The 14,407-nt window shown below is 36.0% G+C and overlaps 1 protein-coding gene across 1 annotated transcript in view; it reads right to left on the minus strand.

Moving 5' to 3' along the window:
• ahr1b (aryl hydrocarbon receptor 1b) overlaps window positions 1-14,407 on the minus strand; it is a 33,136-nt gene extending 18,729 nt beyond the window's left edge. The window contains exons 1-2 of the mRNA XM_065243237.1: window positions 14,367-14,407; window positions 12,086-12,273 (exon numbers count right to left, since the gene is read on the minus strand). Coding sequence (XP_065099309.1) covers window positions 12,086-12,273; window positions 14,367-14,407 — 229 coding nt within the window. The remainder of the gene's footprint in view (window positions 1-12,085; window positions 12,274-14,366) is intronic.

Here is a 14,407-nt window from a genome sequence, read left to right on the forward strand (position 1 = left end):
TTTAATTTTCTCGGGCCGTGACCCATCGTGACCCTTGGCCTATAGGACCTGCAAGTTCATGTGAAGGAACACAAGTTACATTTTCGGTCGTAATTTTTAGATACACTGAAAAAAATTATTCATTCAATTTACTAAAATTTTTTTAAGGTAAGTGGTCGCAATCAATTCATTTAAGCTACATTTAAACAAACAAAAAAAATTTGAGAAGCAAAACAAAACAAAAAACATTTGTTTAAATGTAGCTTAAATAAATTTATTACAACCACTAACCTCAAAAAATTGGGTAAATTGAATGAATAATTTTTTTCATTTCAGGGGAAACCAAACAAATATTTGGTAACAATAAGGTTGTATTTGCTAATGCATTAGTTTACATGAACTAACAATGAACAATACTTCTAAAGCATTTATTAATCTTATTTCATGTTAATTGTATAATTTACTGAAAAAACGTATTCATTCAATTTACTCAAATTTTTTTAAGGTAAGTGTTTGCAATCAATTTATTTAAGCTACATTTAAACTAAAGTTTTTATTTTATTTTATTTTTCTAATTTTGTTTTGTTTAAATGTAGCTTAAAATTTTTTATTGCAACCACTTATCTTAAAAAATTATCAAGCCCCTAAGGTGACATTGGAGTAAAAAAATCTAAAGTTTAGTTTCATGTGCTCACGCAAAACCTTTATGTGCAGAATTTTTTTTTACGTTTAGTTTTGCGTGCTCGCGTGAAACTATCGTGTGCTCGCGTGAAACTATCGCGTCCACGTGAAACGTTCGCTTTCACATGCGCGCGCGATAGTTTCAGGTGAACACGCGATAGTTTCACATGCTCGCGCGATAGCTAAACTTTAAAAAAAATTCTGCACATGAAAGTTTCGCGTGAGCACATGAAACTAAACTTTATTTAATTTTTGCTCCATGTCCCCTTAGGGGCTCTGTAAAAAATTGAGTAAATTAAATGAATCATTTTTTTTCATCTTTTTCTAAGGTCATTTTGCTCATCAAGAAAAAGCATCTTAATGTAAGAATTTTTAGATATTTTTACTGAAAACAAGACAAAAATACTAAGAATTTTTTTTCTTAAAAATCATTTTTTGCACTGTAAGGTTTGTTATGACTCTAATAAGCATGTGAATACTTAAAAGTCAGTTTGGATGAAGACAACGGGGGCTTTAAGAAACTTTCATTGCTCCTGACAATCCTCCTTATACGCTTCAAAGGCCGACGGGATGTTTAAGACTCTTTTCCCATGATCTTTAGCTCTTGTCCCACAGTGCTGGAGAGAGAAAGGTCGAACGGAGACTACATGTAAACGAATGTAAACGCTCGCCCTCGTGTACTCGAGATAATGACCGGCAAATTAGGAAAGAAATGTAAACCAGACTTTTAAAAGCGCATTTAAACAAAAATAGCATTTTGTGTACAGTTCAAAGGTTGTGGGTTTGCCCCGCAGGGAGCACATGTAATGACATGAATAATTGTATAGATTGTGTGCCAAATGCATGCATTTAAAAACGTACAGGTCACTTTTCACCAAAAAATCATTTATTATTATGCATAGATTGCTATAATTACATTTTTTTAGAAGCTTCTATTATGCTATATTGTGATTCTCTTTATTTGAATGTTTTACTGTAGAAAAAATATACAGTATATAAATAAATAACTAGCAGGAGTAAAGAGAGAAGAGTAAAAGAGTGTGTATCAAATATTAACAATCTGGTCTCTGCGGCACGTCACGTGTTGATGACATCACGGGCGGTAGCAGATGTGGCCGAACGAGGGTGGCCCGGGGCGACAGGCAGACCTTGACTGAACAGGGAGCTTTGGATAAGAGCTGGTGCGGTAGAGACAGCCAACAAACGATAAAAATATCAAAACAGCCATGATGAAAACATCTCTCTCTTCTCTCTTATTTACAGCTCACTCAGTACTCAGTAAATACGAATGTGCTAGATGTACTAAACACCAGTGGCGGCCGGTGACTTCTTTATTCGAGAGCTCTCAATGCGAAGTTCGTCACAACATGTATGTAGCCCGTCAGGTGTGTGGTTCGTAATTTCGAAATATGTGTCCTGTGCGTTGAGTAAACTTATGTGCATAAGGCAAAAAATGAGAACTTCGGGCCACTCGAGGCTATGAACTTCAGGGATTTAACAACAATTACATGTGTCATGATATTAATGTTTAAAAATGATTGGTTATGGGCCATGCATAAAATCTGTCCAAAGCTCTCGGCTGAGGTAATGCAAAATCTTTAGTATGCATGCTTTCTGTGTGTGTGTGTGACAGCAACACCTGTCTCTTTAATAATACAACTGCATGAAGCCAGCTGTAACCACACACACAAAATTATTACAGAAATATTGTGTTCATACAGTATACACAGCATGTGTTCATTCATTAGATCATTACATATGTGTGTGTGTCTTTCACATTCCTCTCTATTGTACTGTAACAGCAGGACGTCCATAAGCGGATACACGTCAGACAGAGGCAGCCAGGAGCGGTTATGGATTTTTTAGTGATGGCCAAAGTGTTACCCTAGAAAAATCCTAACCCGCTCTAGAAGAAAATGCTAATGTTTATGGGTAGCAGCAATAAAACAAGGAATTCCATTCGACAGTAAATTTAATGCTGCGTTCACACCAGTCGTGGTGGAGGCGTCAAGTGCGAGTGATTTCAATGCTAAGTCAATGGTAGATGCGAATCCGCCTCATTTGTGTGTCTTGTTAGCGCAAATGGTGCGAATTGAGTGTTGCCGCGAGAAACGCGCAAGTTGAAAAATCTGAACTTTGGCAAATATCGTGTTGCGTTAACCAATCAGGAGCTTGCTCTAATAGTGGCGTGATTACAGGAAGCGAGCGGAGTTGCAAAAGCCCCTCCCATGACGTGTATTTCCATGTGAATGTCTCGAATGACTACAATTCACGTGTGAATGAAGCGAGTACACTCAAAGTGCTCAAGCGTCCAACTACGTGCGAGAAGCGTGTTTTTGCCGCCTCTACCGCGTTTGGTTTAAATCCAGCTTAAGGGTAACAAATGCCATCCAAAATTCCTAAGGAGAAATAAATAAACTAGGAGAAAATGTGTTTGTCTGAGTTGTGAGTAGTTACCAACAGTATAAGGTTGCTGAGGTACAGTTTCTGTGTGGTTGCTAGGGCATTACTTTTTGGTTGCCATTGTAATTCGACTGCTATAGAAACTATGGCTGCATTCGAAACCGCCTACTTCCATACTATATAGTATGCAAAAAGCAGTAGGCGAGGTGAGTAGTATGTCCAAATCCACAGTATTCCAAAACCAGTAGGGGTGATTTTCACGAAATTAGACTTATGAGGTGTCATGAAACATTTTGATAAAAAAGTAAATGCTATCAAAATAAGAAGCATACAGTTACAAACATCTCTTCATGTAATATTTTGCACATGATTTCAAATGACATCATACAAACCAATTTTGTTGTTTTTTCCAGATTTAAGGGGAAAAATTTCATTACCGCAACGTCTCCATGACTGGATTTGGGTTCTTTGACATGGAAAAATTTATAATTAAAAAATCTAAAAAATAAAAAGCTTAAACATTTACAGTAAAGAAACATGTGGTATTTGGGGATCATTGGTAAATGTAGAGACAATAATAAGGAATATAAATGTGTCCAAGACCAATTTTCTCATCCTCCGCAACAATTTTCAATCATTGTTTAAGCCCTCAAGGAACTAACATTTTCAAAAAAACAGGGACATAATTGACTGTGACACTCAAGATGGCTTTCAGGTAAGCAGTTCTTATATTTTCTCCAGATAAAAGTTTAAATTTTGTTTGTCATAGTACCTAGACAACTTTTTAGTTCTCATTACCGAAACATGAGTTTGTAAATGCATATATTTAATGTAATATCATGTTGCGGTAATGATAATTTTTGATAATGATAATCTAAAAAATGTAAATAATTCTATAGGAAATATTATTTAAATCCTCTAAAAATAATGATTATAGTAAGTATCTAAATCTTATATGTGCAAAAAAATGGCTTCAAGGGCTTTTTTAAAAAATCTGATACTGGACACCTTCAAAGTCTGGATTTCGTGAGAATCACCCAGATTTGTTGTTTTCTGACTTGTTATTTTGTTGTTGGATTTATCGTTGTTGTGTTTTTAGATTTGCCTTTGTGTTTTAAAATTGTTGATTTTGGATTTGTTGTTTTGCTTTGCACTTCTCGGCCACCGTATAAAACGCATCTAATAGTTTTGGTTCCCCAGATGAAACTGTCTGTATATCTTTGGGTTGATATTAAGTGGTGGATTTGATATATCACAGATGTCTTTAAACTACAAAAACAAGGTGCATAAACGCCCAGCGCTCATCTGTCCAAAGTGAATGCATCTTACTTCATTAATCCAATGTGCTGGGACAGTAAATTGGTATTTGTTGACATTACCATGGTATCTGATCTATAAACAGATCAAAGTTGAAATCTTTTCATTGGCCCTCACCAAATAAAGTCTGTCTCACTTCAAATAATCAGCCCGTCTGTCAGAAAGGAAAATATTAAGTTCAGATGTGAATCTCTTCCAGAAGGGATTTCTGTAACGTATCGGTTTGATCCAGCGAATTTCATTACATCACCTCTCACGCTACTTCTGGAAAAGCAGATCAAACTTTCCTAACATGATAATGCATAAACAATAACACAATAAATTGGATCATATTCTGCATCTTTTTACTTAATCCACATGTAAGAAATAAATGCACAAAAAAGCCAAAAAGACACAAAGTACGGTGTGACATTCGGGTGTCTATTCTGACATTTAAATGACTGGGCTCAGGATTTGATCATAGACATAATCTTACTGTAAGCTGTGCCAAACCATCTTAAATGACCATGAGATCAGATTTTTATGACACAAAGACATTCTAATAAAATGAAATGAATTTAAAAAGTGTAAACATGTGGAACAAATTTGTGAAACAATTTGAACTCGTGTCGTTATTTATTGGCTGGGAAAGTTTATATAGACCAGAGAACGGACCATATTACACACGATAAAGCAAATAAAATGTGTGGATTATAAGAAACAAGTGAGAATGAACTAATAAACAGATGAAACTTGATAATGAAACTTTATAATGGTACAAAAAAGTGTGAAATGTCAAACAATGCGCAAACTCTGATTTTGACATTTTTCACCTGATGGGAACCGGACATGCTCGCACACAGCGTTGCGAGGACAATGATTTAGTTATGTCTCTGTACATCATTACAATTCAACCGTCTGGTACAAACATTCGAAAACTTGTGTGTTCGGTAGATAAACACAATTCTTCTAATGTAAAACAGTTGCTTTTGGCAATTGCTTATTTATACAGACCACCACAGAGAGTACTGAGGTGAAGAGAGACAGTATGTGTTTGTGTTGGGAAGGTTTGCTTGCGGTTGAGATGTCCTTACACTAACTTGGCAAAAACTGACAGCCCTGCCGTTTGAAAATAAAACCGGCTCTGATCACCCCGGCTAATGCTGTACCAGCTCATTTTTGCTGTGATGTAAAGTAACATCGTCCTAGTTTGGCCAGGGGTTCAAAAGTTCACTGTTGCCAGTCTGTTTTTGCAGACGCTTTTCTGATCTGAGATTGTGTGTAAGTGGATTAGCACTGGAATCTCTCTACCAAAACACTTTCAGCTGGCTCTCGCTGAGATATGGATGGCAAATAATTGAGAGAAATAGAGAGCTATTGATAGATGAACTATACAGTAGATAGATGGAGGGATGGATGGACGGACAGATAGACAGACAAATAGACATACATACATACATACATACATACAGACAGACAAAGTGATAGATAGATAGATAGACAGACAGACAGACAGACAGACAGACAGACAGACAGACAGACAGACAGACAAATAGACAGACAGACAGACAGACAGGTAGATGGGGCAGACAGACAGAAAGAAACAGAGATAGAGTAGATAAGACAGATGACAGACAAACAGACAGACAGAAAGAGAGGATAAATAGACAGACAGAGAGACAGAAACAGTGGACAAACAGGCATGGAGAAAGAGTGAGATACAGTGGATAGACAGACAGACAGACAGACAGACAGACAAAGTGACAGACAAAGTGACAGACAGTCAGACAGACAGACATACAAAATGAAAGACAAAGTGAGAGATACACTGGACAGACTGACAGACAGACAAACAAAGTGACAGATAGACTGGATAGACAGACAGACAGACAGACAGACAGACAGACAGACAGACAGACAAAGTGAAAGACAGTCAGACAGACAGACAAAATGAAAGACAAAGTGAGGGACAGACAGACAGACAGACAAAGTGACAGATAGACTGGACAGACAGACAGACAGACAAACAAACAGACAAACAGACAGACAAATAAAGCAGACAGACCGACAGACATACAGACAAACAAACAGACAGACAGACAGACAGACAGACAGACATAGAGACATACAAGGTGACAGACAGACAGTCTGACATACAGAAAAAGTGACAGAAAGACTGACAGACAGACAAAGTGACAGATAGACTGGATAGACAGACAGACAGACAAACAAACAAACAGGACAAAGTGACAGATAGACTGGACAGACAGACAGACTACAAACAGACAGACCGACAGAAATACAGACAAACAAACAGACAGACAGACAGAGAGACATACAAGGTGACAGACAGACAGTCTGAAATACAGAAAAAGTGACAGACAGACTCACAGACAGACAAAGTGACAGACAGACAGACAGACAAACAAACAGACAGATAAACCAGACAGACCGACAGACAGGTAGATGGGGCAGACAGACAGAAAGAAACAGAGATAGAGTAGATAAGACAGATGACAGACAAACAGACAGACAGAAAGAGAGGATAAATAGACAGACAGAGAGACAGAAACAGTGGACAGACAGGCATGGAGAAAGAGTGAGATACAGTGGATAGACAGACAGACAGACAGACAAAGTGACAGACAGTCAGACAGACAGACAAAATGAAAGACAAAGTGAGAGATACACTGGACAGACTGACAGACAGACAAACAAAGTGACAGATAGACTGGATAGACAGACAGACAGACAGACAGACAGACAAAGGGACAGACAAAGTGACAGACAAAGTGAAAGACAGTCAGACAGACAGACAAAATGAAAGACAAAGTGAGGGACAGACAGACAGACAGACAGACAGACAGACAGACAGACAGACAGACAGACAGACAGACAGACAAAGTGACAGATAGACTGGACAGACATACAGACAAACAAACAGACAGACAGACAGACAAATAAAGCAGACAGACCGACAGACATACAGACAGACAGACAGACATACAAGGTGACAGACAGACAGTCTGACATACAGAAAAAGTGACAGACAGACTGACAGACAGACAAAGTGACAGATAGACTGGATAGACAGACAGACAGACAGACAGACAGACAGACAGACAAACAAACAGGACAAAGTGACAGATAGACTGGACAGACAGACAGACTACAAACAGACAGACCGACAGAAATACAGACAAACAAACAGACAGACAGACAGAGAGACATACAAGGTGACAGACAGACAGTCTGAAATACAGAAAAAGTGACAGACAGACTCACAGACAGACAAAGTGACAGACAGACAGACAGACAAACAAACAGACAGATAAACCAGACAGACCGACAGACAGACAGACAGATAAACCAGACAGACCAACAGACAGACAGACAGACAGACAGACAGACAGACAGACAGACAGACAGACAGACAGACAGAGAGACAAACAGACAGACAGACAGACAGAGAGACATAGAAGGTGACAGAGAGACAGTCAGACATACAGAAAAAGTGACAGACAAACAGACAAAGTGACAGATAGACTGGATAGACAGACAGACAGAAAAACAAACAGACTGATAAACCAGACAGATCGACAGACAGACAGATAAACCAGACAGACCGACAAACAGACAGACAGATAAACCAGACAGACAAACAAACAGACAGACAGACAGAGAGACATACAAGGTGACAGACAGACAGTCAGACATACAGAAAAAGTGACAGACAGACAGACAAAGTGACAGATAGACTGGATAGACAGACAGACAAACAAACAGACAGATAAACCAGACAGACCGACAGACAGTCAGACAAAGTGACAGATACACCAGACAGACAGACAGACAGACAAAGTGACAGATACACTAGACAGACAGACCGACAGACAGAGAGACAGACAGAAAAAGTAACAGACAGACTGACAAAGTGACAGATACACCGGACAGACTGACAGACAGACAGACAGACAGACAGACAAAGTGACAGATACACCAGACAGACAGACAGACAGATAGAGCGACAGACAGAGAGACAGACAGACAAAGTGACAGACAGACAGACAAAGTGACAGGTACAATGGGCATACCGACAGACAGACAGACAGACATACAATGTGACAGACAGACAGTCAGACATACAGACAAAGTGACAGACAGAGAGACAAAGTGACAGACAGACAGGCAGTCAGACATACAGACAGACAGTCAGCCAGTCAGACAGACAGACAAATTGACAGACAGACAGACAGACAAAGTGACAGACAGACAAAGTGACAGACAGACAGACAGACAGACAGACAGATACAGTGTACAGATAGACAAATACGGTGCATAGACAGGCAAACAGAAAGACAGTAAGGGCAGTGATGGGCCAGCAGATTGAGGTTAAAGAAGTCTATCAAATCCCATTGAAACCCAAATGAGCTTCTGAGCTTTCAAAACAGTGATGTTTTAACATTAGGCTAGACCAGTCTGTTCTGAGTCTTAAGAAAGAACCAGAACCAAACTCATTAGTTATTTATGTGCATTCATTCAAGGCCCATAAAGGGCAATGAAAGTGTTTTTAAAACACTAATCCCACTAAAAGGGATCAGACCAGATTGCTTTTGTAAGAAAAAACACCCACACTTTCTTGAATTGAGGAAGGTCTTTTCACGCTAATTTGTCTTTTAATACTGAAAAAAGTCTTTCTATTGTACGACTGGGGCGCCCAGCAACAGGGCAACGGGTAAGAATAAAGAAAAAGTGTGACCATTCAGTCAATTCAAACATGAAACACATCAGAACGAATCCACAGACCCTCCACGAACTAAACAACATGACATGACCATTAAAAAAAACTGCAGGGATATAGTAAAACGAAAACATTTGTTTTTATATTGGTTGCACAAAAACAAATTATTGGTATCTGATGCTCCGTCCAACAAAATCAATTTTAACTGACAGTTTTCATAAATGTACCAGCCTCGTAATCTAAAGTATGGCTTGGATATATATTTAATGATTTTATATTTTATGCATTTTAGAGAGAAACATAATTTTACTTTCCTCAGAAACGTGATATAATTTTAGAAAGTGTGATATAATCTTACACAATGCAGAAGAAACCTGCAAAAATGAATAATGCAATATGCGATGACTTGCTAAATAATGTGAAATATAATTTCCTTAAAAATAATTCTGTAGGTTTCTATAATAAATAAACATAAAGGATGTAAAATTATAAATGACGATAAAATAATTATTAGCTAATTAGTTTGTTTGTAAATGCAATAAAAAGTATTATCAAGAAGTAGCTATAAAGATTTTGTGTTGCAAGCAATGAAAAAAAAAATTAATATTATGATAAAGTGTGCAATTCTGCACATTAGTGTTACAAAACTAAATAAATAATGTTTATTTAACAAAAAATATCAGCTTTAAATTAAATTATTTTTTTACATCTTGCAAAGAAGCATTGCTTTCAGTATTTTTATACACAGATACATCATGCTGCAATGCATTCTGGGAGCTCACAAATTAAATTTGCAACATTTGACAGTACGAAATTGTTTGTTCAGACAGCTCTGTTAGGCTAATTGATACAACATTTGTTATTGTTGGAAATCTAATTGGTCGAACATGTGTTTTTATTTAGATTCAAAGTAATTCACTTTTGTTACAATTTGTTATTTAAAAGGAGTGTTTAGTACAAAAATATATCAATATAAAATTGAAAAATCGCCTCTTTGTTGTCATCTAGTTCGCAGTCCCAATTCGTAGGTATTCAGCATGTATTTGGAGATTAGAGATTGCCCTCTATAAACCTGGCAATACATATAATCACAAAAAAAAAGGAAAACATCTCAAATCCAGAGTATTTGGAAATCCCAGTCTGGCCTTAGATTTAAATAAACTCTTATCCCTAAGCCCTCAACTTCTGTAACCGCATACACCCCCTATAGCAACCAATATATCAACCTTTGGCAACTAAACAGAACACACTGTTATAAACTATAGCATTAGATATATTCAATACCTAAAGCGACTTAATAATTCAAAAATGGTGGAAAGGGAATTTAAGAGATTTACAGATTTAATTTCCAATTATTAACAGCATTTAATCTGCTACGCATATGTCAGATAATTAGCTATGTTTTATGTTGTATTTGTTCATAAAAAATTATGTTATATTTATCAAAGGTGGAATAGCTTGTGCCATGGCCCAAAATTAAAAATAAAACTGATATATATTTATATAATATAAATATTTCTTTAGTCCGGGTCACGGCACCAAAAAAAAAAGACACGGTGAGAGTGTGCTGAATGTAGAGTTTAATTGGGGTCTTGTTATAGTTGCCGTCTCTCCAATAATACACGAAACTTCCCGAGGCATTAAGTGTTAAGAAACCCTGACCTACATTCAACGAAAGGGTATCTTAAAATGCCCTTCATCCCCGAGGAGGCCTTCAAAGGCTGTTTGCGCTGATCATGAGTCAGTTGCTAAAGATAATTTGGCTGGCGTATTCGCCATAAAAGGGTGTATGATCGGACCGAGCATTCATCAAGATATATTTGTACAATAGAAGATAATTTAAAGGTAGTCTCTATCTATTTTTCAATTGTACACCCTCAAGCCATCCCAAATGTAGGTGAACACAAATTATTTTATATTCGAATATTAAACTATTTATATAAAATTGTTTGTGTTCAGCTGTAAGAATTAAGTCATGTGTATTTAGGATACGGGAAGAAAATAATGAGATTTTCATATGTGACCCTGGACCACAAAACCAGTCATAAGTCGCCCAATTACTATATTTGTAGCAATAATTTTATCCCAAAGACTCAACCTGTTTCTTACATATTCACCTTAACAGCCATTTTACATTCTCTCATCGTTTAAATAAACACAGCTCCATTTTATAAATACTTCAAGCCGTAATCTTGAATTATTCATGCGTCAATGGAAACGTATTCCCGCAGTGCGCAACATCAACGCCAATGACGTTTTTATCTGATCACGTCACAGTTTCGGATAAATTGGCTTTTAATTTGTTTGTTTATTGGTTGATGAATCAGAAGACAGGATTTTCTTGTGCACCGTTGGCCCACACAAATGCTAAAGTGTGGATGTATTTCTCGGTGAGCTAAAAGTGTTTGGTAATGGGACTAAATGTGTTTTGGTGATGGGAAAGACAGCTGAGACCACACCGCAAGGAACCAGGGCTTCGTCCGAAAGCTTTTAGAGTAAATAATACAGAATGTGCTGACGTTGCCGTTCTTCTGAGCGATGCCGAAAACAAACAAATTAGCAAGAAACTCAAACTTCATGGAGGGAGAACGTCACAAAAAGGGGGCTAACAAGCCAGATGATTTAAAACAAATCAAAACAGATTGGACATGTAAATCTGGGAATAGAAACACAAAGGCTATTTTCTCGAAAGAAACAAACACAGTAAATGCCTGCATGGATGAGTCAAATAAGCCATCTGTATTTTTATAATATGCATGACCTTAATTCACTCCTAGCGTAATATAAGGTGACTCATGCACCTGCACTTGTTAAACAGGACTAATAGCTCCAGGCCCGGTCTTGAGAATTTAGGCCCATGCAGCTAAAGTCATAAACACGTTACCCAGGGTCCTGTATTGTATGGTTACATTCCAGAACACACACACATTGCTATACACACTCGCACCCCATCACATCACATCAAAGCTCTGTGTGGACTCTGACCTGAAAAGAAGTTTTTAGCACGCAGGTAACTGACGCTCAGACGAAGTATGGAGAGTTTGTCCAAACTGCTGGTGACCTCCTCTGGAAACGGAAGGAGGCTGGCCAACCGGTCCAGCTCGGAGTTTAAGCGATCTCTGTGACGTTTGGACGGGTTTGACTTCGACCCTTCGGCCGGGGGTGCTTTCACACTAAAAAGAACAAGAACACGAGTCTTGAGATCACACAGGACAATTCATATTGTTATGAAACAATTCAGTTAAGCAGGGCTGTAAGTTCAGCAAGCCAGCATAACAAATCTCTTAAAATAATGATGCACAACAGTTGATTTCTTGTGAGCATCAAAACAATACAGATGGGATACAGAAAAGGTATCGTGGGACACTGAGGGGATTTTGTGCATAATGATTTAGATAAAGCCTAGGCAGTATGTAGGCCTAGTTGGTTTATATTTACAGTGATGTAATTTAAAAATTAAAAATGAAAACAATTGTATTATACACTGTAATTTTGATTTCCAGAATGCTTTGCACAGCTGCCATTAATACTGTAATTTTTTACATGTTTTATTGATAGTAAAATAAAAATAGCAAATATAATAATTATTATCGTCCATGTAACATTGAATAATATTAGGTCTATAGTTATTATTTAGGATACAAGTTAAAACTATTAAGTTTATATCATTGAAAAATGTTACTTATTAAAAGACAAAATATCACAGATAAAATGGATTCGAAATTGATAAAGTAAAGGAAATAAAAAAAACCTTTAATACGATTCCGATTATCGAGGTACTTTAAGCTTAAGCAGTTAAATTAAATTAAAATGGAAACCAAAAGTGCAAAATATCTTAAATATTTTTACATCTGTACCAACACCAAAAAATGCAGCATGGTTTTGCAAGTCAATTTAACATACTGTTTTAAGTTTTGACCTGTGAATATTTGATATAACTTCTTATAAGTTAAATTAGCATAAACATATATGTTGATTTGACAAAAATGCCGAATTTTTTTTTACAGTGAAATGTTTGTTTAAATGGTTTCTAATTAAAAAATACAAATAAATAACCTAATTAATTTTACACGTATGCTCTTCATAATTTTCATGTGACCTTAAGTGGAAATAAAAGAGTATAATATAAATATTGACAATGTCTTTTTTTGACAGAAAGGCCTTCGACTGTAAAAAAAAGTTTAAATAATTTGGTTTTCCAAGTCAATTCAACATACTATTTAACATAACTAAAAAAATAAGTAAAAAAGTCAACTAGCTCTTAGAAGTTAAATAAGCATAAAATATATGTTGATTTGACAAAAATGCTGCATTTTTACAGTGAAACGTTCGTTTAAATGGTTTCTAAAATGATAATGAAAATAAAAAACCTAATATATTAGTTTTACACTTATCCTCTTCCTAATTTTCATGTGATCTTAAGTGGAAATAAAAGTAAAGGAAGTAAAATACAAATATTGACAATGTCATTTTTGACAGAAAGCCCTTCCACTGTAAAAAAAATGCAGCATGAAGTTAAAACAATTTGGTTTTCCAAGTCAATTCAACCTACTATTTGACATAACTTTAAAAAAAAATAAGTAAAAAATGTTAACTAGTTCTTATAAGTTAAATTAGCATAAAAATATTTTGATTTGACAAAAATGCTGCATTTTTACAGTGAAATGTTCGTTTAACGGATTCTAAAATGATAATGAAAATAAATAACCTATTAATTTGACACTTATCCTCTTCCTAATTTTTATGTAAACTTAAGTGGAAATAAAAGAGTAAAATATAAATATTAACAATGTTTTTTTACAGAATGGCCTTTCAAAAATAAATAAATAAATGAAGCATGAAGTTACAACTAGGCTTTGCAAGTCAATTCAACCTACTATTTTAAGTTTTGACTTAAAAAAGTGTACTTACAAAAATATGTTAGAATTGTTTAACTTAGTTTGTTGAGTTAAAGTAACATAAAAATATATGTTGATTTGACAAAAATGAACAGATTACATTTAATATGGGTCACCCGAACTGACTTGAGTTTCTGGGTCAGACATAAACACACACTTTTGTTGACATCAATTAAAATATTTTGAATAATTTTGAATAAATTAATAATTATATAATTTTCTAAATAATTAATAAACAATAATTATTAACAATTTAGTAATTTAGTATTTCAAACGAAGTTAAAAGTCAGTAAATGCATTGAGAGGATATGAGTGTGCATCACAAAAACACAAATAATGTTATATACATATAAACGTATAGCACTTACGCTCTTTGCACTGGTTTTCTTCTTTTGCGTCCTGCATACAT

The sequence above is a fragment of the Paramisgurnus dabryanus genome, chromosome 24 (assembly GCF_030506205.2).
Source record: "Paramisgurnus dabryanus chromosome 24, PD_genome_1.1, whole genome shotgun sequence".
NCBI classification, from domain to species: domain Eukaryota; kingdom Metazoa; phylum Chordata; class Actinopteri; order Cypriniformes; family Cobitidae; genus Paramisgurnus; species Paramisgurnus dabryanus.